General features: G+C 37.9%; 1 protein-coding gene across 1 annotated transcript in view; it reads right to left on the bottom strand.

The window, feature by feature from the left end:
• Positions 1-2,622: 2,622 nt before the first annotated feature.
• The window catches only part of TNFRSF11A (TNF receptor superfamily member 11a), a 78,528-nt gene continuing 68,065 nt past the window's right edge, over positions 2,623-13,085 (bottom strand). Inside the window, exons 6-10 of the mRNA XM_075212948.1 lie at positions 10,972-11,057; positions 9,903-10,007; positions 6,366-6,418; positions 4,850-5,441; positions 2,623-3,278 (exon numbers count right to left, since the gene is read on the bottom strand). Of these exons, the coding sequence (XP_075069049.1) occupies positions 2,884-3,278; positions 4,850-5,441; positions 6,366-6,418; positions 9,903-10,007; positions 10,972-11,057 (1,231 nt within the window). The 3' untranslated portion in view covers positions 2,623-2,883. The remainder of the gene's footprint in view (positions 3,279-4,849; positions 5,442-6,365; positions 6,419-9,902; positions 10,008-10,971; positions 11,058-13,085) is intronic.

Genomic DNA, 13,085 nt, shown 5'->3' with positions numbered 1-13,085 from the left:
CATTTATGTGCAATTTTTACAAATTAACTGCATTTTTAATGCCTTAAAATGCACCTGTCACCTAGACATGGAGGAGGCAGCCATTTTGTATGCTGAATTATAAAATGCCTCAGTAATCGCTAGTTCCTAGTAAACGCAGAGGCTGCTTTCTTGTGGAAAATGTTTAGGCCCACAAAATGGCTGCCTCCACTGTGTTACACTTTAAGAGCTACCTCTTCTAAAAGTCATTACAAACAAAATTTGTCTAAAGAGAGTTTTTATTTTTTTTATAGATATTAGAATGTATCAATAAGACTTCATTAGCCTTCAAAAGAGTCCAATGGGGTAACGATACAATACACACTTCAAAAAATGAAGGCATAAATGACTTATTCATCAATGTTTCATACTGGCACACACAGATATATTATAATATTCCTGCACTGAAACTTATGCACTGATTTGCACTTTGGTGTCCTTAGCATCTGTACTGAGTGCTATTTGTTTGGTAGGCTTTGGCGAGTATGGCCTAAGACAAAACAGAAAAATATAACTACAATGTATTTACATTAAATACAGTCTCTCAAATTCATACCTTTTTAAAAAAGTTACTTAAATAAAAAAGCTTTGATTTAGTTTTATGGCAGATCAAACCCATATTTCCTACATAAACATGGGGCACAGATGCCTAAGATACTGCCTCTAGCTGAAAGCTTTAATTCAAATTTTTGTATAATTTTGTATTATTCTCACAGCCACTTATTGAATTATCTTAATGTCAGCACAAAGGGTAAAGTAGCATAGCTGAGAGTCCACTAGGTACATGTTGGCCATTACACAGTATCATGTTAACCAGTATTGTATGTAAAATTAATATGTTGCTACTTATGAGTGTAACACACTAATCTTTGCGCTGTGCTATATGCTGGTCATTGTGGAATTAAGATGCTGCTCACTGCTTGTTACAATATCCTATGTCAGTATGATGTGCAGTGCATGGGCCTGATGCTATGTTGGACGCATGTTGGGCTTAATTCACGCTGAAAAGGGCACCCATAAATAGCGCATTAATACCCATATGCTGAGTCATAGATATATCAAGGAACGTCCAGCATCTGCAGCTTATATGCCAGGTTTACGTCAGGCATACGTACACCCAAGGTGTAGCCAGGTTTTGAAGTGAGAGGGATCAAAGGGTAAAAATAGGCAGAAGTTGTTTAGAATAGTAGAATAAAACTTTCGAGACAGCCAGCACTCAAGGCTCCAATCTTAACTACAATTGTGTTAGGGGGAGCATTCACCACTGACGTGCACCCAACATATGCATACACACAACCAGGTCATAGGCACAAGAACATTTTGTTAACATTTGTTTTGATAGTAAAAAAAACACAGTCGCTTTTAGGATTGATATAATACAACAAATACAATACTCCTGTACAAATGAAAGTAGAAAAAACATATTTTAAAGAATATTCCCCATAATCCTATAGTGCAGAAAACACCTATGAGCTTCAGAGGTCAATTTGCAATCAGCAGCGGCTAGCTACTGCTGGCGATTGTCATAGTCATCACCTGCCCTTTAACAGGTGCAAAAGATACAGCTACTGACAGGCGTATATGTGTTTCCGTGCTAGTGTGCCTCAGCTACATTTGTGTGAACTGTACTCGAGCTATGTTAGACCACCCCTTCTTTTCCCTATTCTGCCTCTCCAGTCGTAAGGAGGCGCAAGTGTCAGATACACACAAGCCTGCATGTGCACATATATGTGCGCTTTATTTGTGGGCATGCACAGTGCAAATGTTCATAAATTTTGCTGCATAAAAGGGTGTACATCCAACCACTCATGGGCATGCTCCAATTCCTGCAAGGGGTATCAGCTTTCAAATTCTGAAAAGGCAACATAACATTGAAAGAAACCCCCTGCATGGTAGGATTATATAAGCAGCAACATTATTTATCTACCACAATCCGTTTTCTCTAACATCCCTTGTCTATGAAATATTTCCCTCTATCAAACTGTCAGTTAGTTATGCTTTGTTTCATGCAGAGCTGTATTTGCCACCTCAATAATCCTGCATTAGTGCTCTGTGCTATTAGGACCTCCATCCAGTCTATGGCTTCTCCGCACTCATATCATGACACAGGTCACTGCCACACACAAGATCAGCAACTTCATCTCCTGCTGCTGCAAACCTTTCTATGATCTGATTGGCTAATAAGTATTGTATACACAGACTAGGAGGAGGGAAAGATAGACTATAATAACGTGGAAAAGGCTGAGCAATCAAACCTTAAAAATGAATTCTTCCTGCAGATTAATTTCCTGCCTTTAGGTGTAGATCCTTTTTAAACTATTATAATATGTTGTGTAAATTTAAATATAGTTTCAGCATAAAGATAATGTTTTGCTATAATGCCCTTCCACTGCAGCCAGTCTCTTCTTTGTAACCTGTGGATGCTGTTACTACTGCTGTCCTTGAAGAGGTTTAGCCTGTTACTAAAAGCTCTCCGCACATAACAATATAATAAGAGGGAACATCAAAACAAAACACTAAAGTATAATTCAAACTAAATATGTTTCATTGCAGTGAAATAAATTACAATGTTAAAAATATCTAATTTTACGCAACATTTAAAAATGTAACTTGATGGTAGTTATTTAATGTACATTTCCCTTTTCAAAGGCAGATATTTTTGAATAAATAACTGACATGTTGGAAACCCAGCAACAGAGAACACAATTGTCAGATATTTTGCAAATTCATGTCCCACATGACCTTTGTTCCCAGGTCAGACAGCTTTCCTGGCTCTTACTGCAACATACAGTATCTATGTATATGGCGCTCAGTTCACAGTTTTATGGAGACCATAAAAGTAAATGTTTTACGTAGTAAAATAATTTACACAATTTCGGAGTGATAAAATTCAGGCTTTCCTTCCTCTTGCACAGGTAGAAAATGTGTATTTTGACAGAACATAGGATCAGGTTGTTCCTGACTTAAGATGACTGGACTGTCTGGGTCTCTTAGGTGATCTGTAGCTGTTTTACTGCCTTTATCTGACACTGAGCAGCTGGGAATATCCGTGTATCGGTGAGTCTGTGTGTTTGCCACAAAGCTGTCACAGCGGCTCTGGCTCTCCTCCTGCATTGGCCGCTTCATGTTTTCATCATTTTCAGGGGCGGTGGGTACATCCTGGGGACCAGCATTATAGTACACTACAACAACATCTGTTTTAATGTTCATTACTGGGGCACTTGAAATAACTGTTGTGTTATTATTCCCTGTCACATTTCCTGCATTGAGAAAAACACAATTAGTATCCACACTTTATCAAGCAAATAATATTGCAGGATTCCTTAAAACCATGAGCAAGAAACACAGTTCTTGTCCTGATGCTTTAATCCTTTGTCAAATTGTGCCAATCTTTCACTTCAGATGGTAAGACCAGTTTTAACTGTAATAGAGTCAGTTAATAATCATTTTAATTTCTTACTCTCTCTTAAAGGCTTTTCTATTTCTTCTGGTACAATAAGTCTTTTTTTTATATCATATTGTTATAAATACCCTTAAATTTTTTCCATTATATAAGGCAAATGGAACATGAAAAGTAAAAAAAACAAAAACACTTGGCCATTATTCAGTCCTCCCACCAATTCACTGGACTGGTCTAATGGGTAGATGACCACTGGACAACTTTAAATTTAATCAACACTCAATGTAGAGCATCGACTGGCAGCTGCTACAGGGCTACAACCACTCTGCTGAAATTGATACCCTAAATTGAGTGCTAGTGAATGAGAGAGGTGGAGGAAGAGAGTATTTCCTGAGCCATGGGAATCCAGGCATGAGGCACCCATGGTTCTGCTGGTTGGCTTGAGTAAGGGCTTGTGGAAAAACATAATTCTAGGTAGGGGCTTTCCTATTTACAAAACCACACCTTATGTCTGCAATCATGTACCTGTGACCTATGGGTTATGATCTACAGAACAAGCATCTCTTCACACTTATGAATGCAGGACAACCATGGATGTGCAAGCCTTCTCATAGACAACCACAAAATATTGGAAGTATGTGCCTTACTCAATTCATGTAGAGACAACCCCTGACTGTTTTAAGAAATGTCACAGTGAACATGTGCATATTGCCAGACCCTGCAGCTGTTTAAACCGAACACAAACCATCTTTCACACCTCTCCTATTTTACTTTTTACCTTTTATGCCACTCTTTTCTGTATACCATTTCTCAATGGCTGCTTTTTATATTTTACAATTAGATTTCAGAATTTTGCTTTCAGAATTTGTACAAACTGTTTGAAATTGTTTTACTGGCTGAATTGTGTTATTTAATTTTGAAACTTTGTAAATTTTTATAATTTTGGTGGTTGGTTGTGCCTGAAAATAGGCTATGTCTAGTACGCCCACACCTTCACCACAATGCATCGAAAATAAATAAACAATGGCAAGCGATGTATCAGTTCTCTGTACACTTTGAAAGAAAAAAGTATTTTTCTAGGAATAACTGTTCTTTTACAACCCGATATAAAACAGAGCTAATAAAAACAAATATAGGTGATACTAACGCACTATGTGGTAGGACACATTATGGTGGTACAAGGGCTGACAGATTAATAGTATCTGAGACAAGTCTTTGCCAACTATGACTGTCAATGTCAGGCATGTATACATATGCCAAATGTTTCTGTTTGAACACTTACAGGGATGGCTTTGTTTCATTGCCTATCCAAATAAATACATATTATACTAAATATAACTTATTGTTACCAGGTTGAGTTTTTTTCTTTAAGACAAGGGCCTTAGATGTTAGAGTAATTGTGTATTACAGCTACCTGAGGCTTTGTCTCACCTGATGGAGGTGGTGGCGTATCTGTAGTAGGGCAGCTGCCAGCACTGCTCCTACTTCTTGTGTACTGGCTGTCAGTAAAATGGGAACATGGCTCCTCTTCGAAATTTCTCTCTGAGTTATGCTGGGTTGCCTGCGAGAATAGATGGAATGTGTGCTGAGAGGCACAGTGACCACACAAGTTGTCCATAGGGTCTGTAGTAAGGTTTTCCTCTGTCCATTTCCTAGGAATCGCTTTGGCAGACTGACCACAATGATGGTGGGAAAGCAATGGAATACTGATGCCCTCCTCTTGGGAAGGAAACAGCAATCTATCTGAGCTAGTATCCAAGGAAATAGGGAAGGTTGCTAACGAAGAAACATCTGATGATGAGTCCATGCCTTCAACCATACTTCCATTCTCAGGATCAGATGACCCTCTCTGATCCATGTATTCATCTTCTGTTGGGACCATTCTTCCCTGGTAAACCACTGATTCTTTGAGATCACTTGAATAAAGAGGATTGGAGTTTTCCCCATCAGGTGAATTTGATATTTTTATGTAAGCGGCATCCTTTGGCTCAAGCTTAACTGGTTCACTGTAGGGAGATTTTTTCTAAAACAGATGAACAGGACATCATGAGTAGAGAATAACATGTAATCAGACATTTCTAAGCATGTTATGCACAGCACCATTATTATGAACAGGGATAATATTGTGTTGGTTGTGCTGGCAAAACATAAGGCATTTTACACATCTTTATCCACTGCAAACTGGGGTTTAATTTCTCTTACCATAGACAAAAGGATATTACTTTATCAGATACAAAATAATACACAATTAAGAGAAAATACACCTACATACTGTATGAGCATTGATTCAATTATGGGAAACATAATGACCGAACACAAAATCTGGGGGACGAAGGCCAAGCACTAAAATAGTCCGACATTTTATTGGTTACAAGTCATTTGGATGTTCCCCCAATGTTGTTAAATTAGTCCCTATTCTACAGTGGTAGTAACATGTTGTTAACCCAACTGTTAATACAAATGTTATTATTGAAGAACATTTGTCATGTTCAAAGAATTATGTAAGCAGTGTTATTTTTCTTGTAATTTGAAACAGTATTAAATATAAAACAATATTTTACCTTCATAAACTGGAGGTAAAATAGTGTTTTATATTTTAAGAGTGATAAAGTTAATTTAAGAGTATTTTAAATGACTTTGCTCCTTTTCTACTGTAATCCATGAAGAGAATACCACCTAATACAATTCTAAACATGGATTTAACATCATAACATTTTTTGTAAGTATACTATATGCAATATAGTGATCAGGGGTGTTTACTACAAGAAACAACTAACACGTGTTGATGGAATTCAGCAATATAACATTGCAGCTCTTGCAGCAGGCTGTCTCATTGGAAAACCTCATTACCACACTGCTGAGAGCATTTTGGTATTGTAAACTAGAAGAAATGATTTTTCCAAGTATACTGTTACCTAGATTTAGCTGCATATCCACATTGTCTTACCTCAGATCTACATAACTGGTCACATTTTCCATGTACCCACTCCTGCACAGTCTCTATAACAAATAAGAAATATTACAATGATTGGAGAGCTCAGTAATTGAACATGTAAATTTTGAGTTCTACAGGATTATGCAGTCTATTTCTGTCTTTCTGGCCATTCAAGTGGCTTTCTAGGGTCATTTACAAAGTTCACAAAAAGATTCAGCTGATAACTTATTGCAAAGGGTAGACCCAACTAACTAGACCAGTAATCATGCAGTCATGTCTCACACAGATTATTATATTGAATAACAAAGGATCCACATGTGGACACTAAGCATAATTGGGCCCTTATCGCATATTTCTCTGGTATCATATACACCCTGCCAACTAACTCCACAAGGACTGATGTTATGATTCAACATTCTCTGGAAAGCTCTGTGTTATATCAAAATAAAACAATGATAATAATTATAATATAAAAGATATTGTTTCTTCATGGTATAAAAATGTGCGCAACTTATGATTATTCTTTTTAAATCTATTCTCAGGAATTCACTGCTTCGATAATTTAGCAACTGTGGTGAGCATTATTGATTGAAAACATTTCTTTGTATAGCATATTTTTCCCCAACTTGGAGACTAACATTTTATTTTATATATTATAAATTGTTAAAAGATTATTTTGGGGAATGTTTTATTCAATTAAAACTGTTTGTTTATTTTTACTATGTTGGTCTTAGGGACTGTCATATGAAAAGTAATTACTAGTCATAAAACTGCAAATATGTGTTAGTGAATTTAATTCATAGTATTAGCTTGGTGCAAATCAGATGAATTCTGTGTCCAGCCATGGGTTTAAATCAGGGTTGTCCAACCGGTGGCCCGCGGGCCGCATGCGGCCCAGCATGCCTGTAAATGTGGCCCAGCAGGAGTTTTGGTTGTGGCAAGGGGGCAGCGCTGTTAATGGAAAAAAAATCCTGCAAAAAAAAGAAAAAGATAAGAAAATACTTACCTTGTGGTCACGCGGTCCCTCCCTGGTCTCCTCCTCCGTGCGGCGCTCGCAGTGAATGTCGGGCGTGACTTCATCACGTCCGACTTCCATTGCGGAGCACAGCACATAGGAGTCACCCGCGTGAACTATCAGCAGCAGTAAAACGGAAAAAACAAGAGAAGTGGATCAGAGAACAAGCTGATTAAAAGGTAAGTTAAGGGTTTTTTTTGTTTTTTTTTATTATTTCAAGGGACGCTGACCAGTGCATAAACTCACTTGGTCCTGGAGCATCACGGACCTTATCTTCCTGTCTTAATGACTGCTGTATTGAAGCCCTTCATAAAATGTTGTAACAATATCACTTGATGTTTGACAGCAGCTATTAGCATGTCATTGAAGCAGAGCCGTAACTTAGAATTCTAGCGCCCTGGGCGAGAAAGGCAAATGCCGCCCCCCTAGCCCTCAATTTTAACCAAATTACCCTAAAATATTCCTAAATTGCGCCCCCCTTCAGCGTTGCGCCCTGGGCGGTTGCCCCTGTCGCACAGCCCTAGTTACGGCCCTGCATTGAAGCACTGAGCAACAACAAGGAGCATTAGCAATGTTTTCTATGGTTTTTTTGGATGATCAGCTATCATTAGTGCTAGTGTATTTTATGTGCGGCCCAAAACAACTTGTCGCCTTCCAATGTGGCCCAGGGAAGCTAAAAGGTTGGACACCCCTGGTTTAAATGGAGTAAAGGGGGCGGGGGGAATTTTTTTATCTCTTTTATTTGGTTTCTAAACTCTTCCGCTCTACCTATGAGGTATTTATGGATAGAAAGTTTGAGACACATCGTGACAGATGAGTGCCCAATACCAATTTATGGCACGGTGGTAAAAGCTAAAGCCCTTGAAATCTCTCTCTAAGGTTATATTAGTATCAATAATATCCCAATACAGGACACCTCATCTGGGTGACTGAGCAGCTGGGATAAGTTTTAATAAAGGCGAAAAAGGCCACAGGACAATGTCATATGTTCTCAAATATCATACTTAAAGGCGTCATGTTTGGTATGCAATGGTATGCAAATGAAGGGAAACTTATGATCTGTTGTATTGAGGTAATATAACTTTTGTAGGACATTCTGGTAAGAAGTTAGGCCATTGTAAATAAACCCTGATTTGAAAGGTGTTTGAAAAGAGGTCATAAAAAACTAAATTTGCATTTACACAGACTTTCTAGGTCTGATATCACAGGAAGGGGGGCTGTGGATATCTGCAGCCTGTTTAAAATGCCTTGTAAATGTAACAGATTTGTTCACTTTTGAAAGTCAATCTTATATTGATATGTATCCCATTATTCTTGTTCTCCTAGCTAGCAAAAAACTTGTTAATTTGTGAGTTTACCATTTTCTGCTATTTATTCCTTTTTATTTTACAAGAAACTATTATACATCTTTGCATGTCATTTTGTTCACCGTTTTCATCTTAAGCATTGTGGATTTATTTTCCATATTGAATTACATTTAATAAGTTCATGTCTCTGTGTATTTACAAATTCACATGTCAGACTTAGTTTGGTTTTAGAACACTACATAGATGGAACAGGGAGATTATTTTGTTTATGATAACTGATGAAAGTAAATTGTGTTAGATTAGTTTAAATGGAGAACCGAAGGCTTCCTGAGTAAGTGTGTCAGCTCGTCACAAAAAATCTGGGTGGCGGCATAATTGGTAAGGCAAAGTTAGTGTGTGGAGTAGACAAAGAAAGTTTAATCAATTTAAACAGACCAGGTGGTTGTTTTTGATCAACCCATTGTCACACACACGTCACGCTGGATTGTGACAGGGACATGTGTCCACTATGTTGGGACCGCTGGGGTGGCAAAGTTGCCACTCCAGGGATCGCAGTCTTAATCATTACCTTAGCCCCCACAGCCCAGGGATGCTCAGGAAGAGCCCCAGTGAATTGCAGGCCTAACCTAGGCATGCTGTTTTGTGCACCCTCTTTCCCTGTAGAGACACCAGTTCTGTGCTGACAAGCCTGGGGCTGGTTTTCATGTTTTTCATGTCAGGAGGATTTCACACTTATGGTCTTCCAGTTATAGTAGAAACCAGTAGGCTGGCTACTGTTGGGGCTAGATGACAATGGAGATGGGGGCAATGCTTGTTTCTAAAATTTATTTATTACCGGAGCATCTCTCATTCGCTTCCATATAGAAAAAACACTTAAATTAATGTGTCATTAAAATGAATGGAAACATTACTGATGAAATCATGTTTTCTAAATCAATAGAAAACAAAAAACAAATTACATGAATGAAAATAGCTATTTAACAGATTAGATAGTTGTGACAATTAACTCATCTTTTTGGTGATCAATTTAGCATAACACCCCTCCCCTCCCCTCCCCCCAAGCTTCTCAACTACATGTATCATTTTATAGTTGCTGGGCAGTGTTTCAGTTTAATTCACAAATATTTTGTACATCCTATGTATTCTTTTTTTAACCAGTGGATATTTCAAGCTATTTGTTGTTTGTGTTTAAGAATACAACATGCAGATAATACTTGGAGCATTTACCTCTCAATGTACTGAATTTGTTCCTACAACACATAATGTAGATGCAGAAAATCATTATCACTGATACCACAATGAGGAAAGTAATAAGGATTACCACTTGTTTCACTGCAAACAGAAAATAAATATTAGAAAGCAATTAAAAACTACAATCAATGTACTGGTAAAGATAAGTAAAACATAACAAAATCCTTTACTATTATACAACTAGTTCTGCATGTCTTGAGTACATAATCTGATACACACTACTGGCTACATAAGTATACTAGAAAAAGGATAGCGAACTGCACGCAGGAGATCCCAAACAATTCATGTGTGCAGATTGAAATCCTTTTTGTTACCATTGTATATGAACATATGGAGGTAGAACTACCACCTACTGGCCCCAAATTATCATGATGTACTTGAAACCGTAGCTTAAGCTGTGAGCTGTTACTTCAACATAAATATGTCCCTAGTTAGACTACATTTTAAATAGGGAGTGTAGTTTTGGGCACAACACAGTAAGACAAAGGAAAACTAAAGATGGTTCAATGGCAGGCCACTTGCAATCTCTAAGATTAATGGAAATTGAATGGTTAATTTATAAAGGGACGTTAGGACTGTTTATTTATTTTTCTAAAAAAGCCTTAGAAATGTTCGAGGTAAACACAAAAAATATTTTTCATACCAAGGACAAACAGAGGACATTGGGGTCATTAATTGCAGAAGGAAGAAAGGAGACTTAATTATCACCTTTAAAAGTGGTCCTTTACCGTATGGGTGGATGAGATATGGAATTCCTTACTTCATGGGGTGATGATGGAAAATTCATAAACAGAATGTAAAAATGTCTTGCTTACAAGAAATGGTGTATGTAGCTGCAATTAGTAAAGGACATTATAAGAGTGATTGATCAAGGGAATTTATCTGATTGCAATTTTTGGGACAAGGAACAAAATGTTTTTCCCATGTGAGATTGAATGAGCAAATGTCAGACTGTTGCCTCTCTCTGGATCAATGTTATTAGTATGGGCAGTCAAACTAAATAGACCTGTGTCTTTTATCCACCATACTATATAACTATACCTACAATCAGGTAAGTTGAGGGGACGGTCACAAACAGCATCAGAAATAATAGTGCCAGGAACAGTCTCTTCCAGTCCTGCACCTGTACAGCTGTTGGAGAAGACATAAAAGGCTGTTACAACACACTTTAAATGAATAAAGCACACACATTTTTTAAAAGCATTAAAACATATCATAATATTGGTGTATAGTATAACAAAAAATACAGTTAAAATACATTGTACATAAAAAAAAAGGATGGTGAGCATTGCAAGTAAATGCCAAAAAAAGAAATCACCAGATAATCAGTATGCGCTTATAGAACCAGATGCCTATCATTTACTGAATGTTAAGCAAAGAAAAGCAACATGTTGATGGGAGCAATCCCCTTCGTCAGGTCTTCAAAGATGTGTCTTATACTGGAGTGCCATGCTGACTTTTTCCTGGCCATATTACTACCCGTGATCAAAGGACCTAGATAGCAATTGGTGAACACCCTTATTAAACTGTGGCAGTGCAGTGCATTATTTATTAAATTCTGACTAAGAGCAGCTAAAAGATTTAGAAAAAAAGGTTGCTCAATAGAGAAACATTCTGACCACTAATGAAAATGACTGTGGTAAAAGTCTAAACTATTACTATGGTTATTATATGGAATAATCATAAAGCCTGTGTTCAAAAAATTTAACTAGCATTGAGAATTTGATGAATATATACATAGGTATATGTATTGGTAAAATATTTGCTAAATATTTCGATCTTTATTTACATAATAATATCAGCCAGGAATTTAAAGCAGAAAACATTTGAGATCATTCCCATGCTAAACCAGAAGCTATAATTCATGGCAAATGTAAAATAGGAGAGGCAGCTTTTAAAATGTGTTAAAGGCAGAGTAATGTGCGATCCTAAGCTGCAAGAACCTCTTCATGAGATGTTCACTTTTAGCAGCCCCCTATTGGAGGAACTAGCTATATTCTACAGTACTCGACTGCCTCCAGGACTTAAGCTCGGGTAGTAGAAGTACAAAAAGGGCTTCACAGGCAAGGATATTGCTGCTAGTAAGATTGCACTTAAATCAACCATTTATCGGATCATCAAGAACTTCAAGGAGAGAGGTTCAATAGTTTTGAAGAAGGCTTTATGGTGCCCAAGAATGTCCAGCAAGCACCAGGACTGTCTCCTAAAGTTGATTCAGCTGCGGGATCAGGCACCACCAGTGCAGAGCTTGCTCAGGAATGGAAGCAGGCAGGTGTGAGTGCATCTGTACGCACAGTGAGGTGAAAACCTTTGGAAGATGGTCTGGTGTCAAGAAGGCCAGCAAAGAAGCCACTTCTCTGCAGGAAAAACATCAGGGACAGACTGATATTCTGCAAAAGGTACAGGGATTAGACTACTGAGGACTGGGGTAAAGTCATTTTCTCCGAAGAATCCCCTTTGATTGTTTGGGGCATCTGGAAAAACGCTTCACCGGAGAAAAAAAAAAAAGATGAGCGCTACTATGAGTCCTGTGTCATGCCAACAGTAAAGCATCCTGAGACCATTCATGTGTGGGGTTGCTTCTCAGTCAAGGAAGTGGGCTCACTCCCAATTTGGCTAAGAACACAGATATGAATAAAGAATGGTACCAAAACATCCTCCAAGAGCAACTTCTCCCAACCATCCAAGAACAGTTTTATGATGAACAATGCCTTTTCCAGCACGATGGAGCACCTAGCCATAAGACAAAAGTGATAACTAAGTGGCTGGGGGATCAAAACATCAAAATTGTGGGTCCATGGCCAGGAAACTCCCCAGACCTTAATCCCAATGAGAACTTGTGGTTAATCCTCAAGAGGCGGGTGGAGAAAAAAATCCACACATTCTGACAAACTCCAAGCATTGATTAGGCAAGAATGGGTGGCCATTATTCAGTATGTGGCCCAGAAGTTGATTGACAGCATGCCAGGGCGAATTGCAGAGGTCTTCAAAAAGAAGGGTCAACACTGCAAATATTGACTCTTTGCATAAACTTAATGTAATTGTCAATAAAAGCCTTTGACACTTATGAAATGCTTGCAATGTTATATCAGTATACCATAGCAACATCTGACAAAAAGGTCTAAAAACATTGAAGCAGCTAACTTTGTGAAAACCAAT

This window comes from Mixophyes fleayi, chromosome 5 (genome assembly GCF_038048845.1).
Source record: "Mixophyes fleayi isolate aMixFle1 chromosome 5, aMixFle1.hap1, whole genome shotgun sequence".
Classification (NCBI taxonomy): Eukaryota; Metazoa; Chordata; class Amphibia; order Anura; family Limnodynastidae; genus Mixophyes; species Mixophyes fleayi.
Note: the sequence above shows the minus strand (reverse complement) of the source record. Positions and strands in the feature narration are given on the sequence as shown.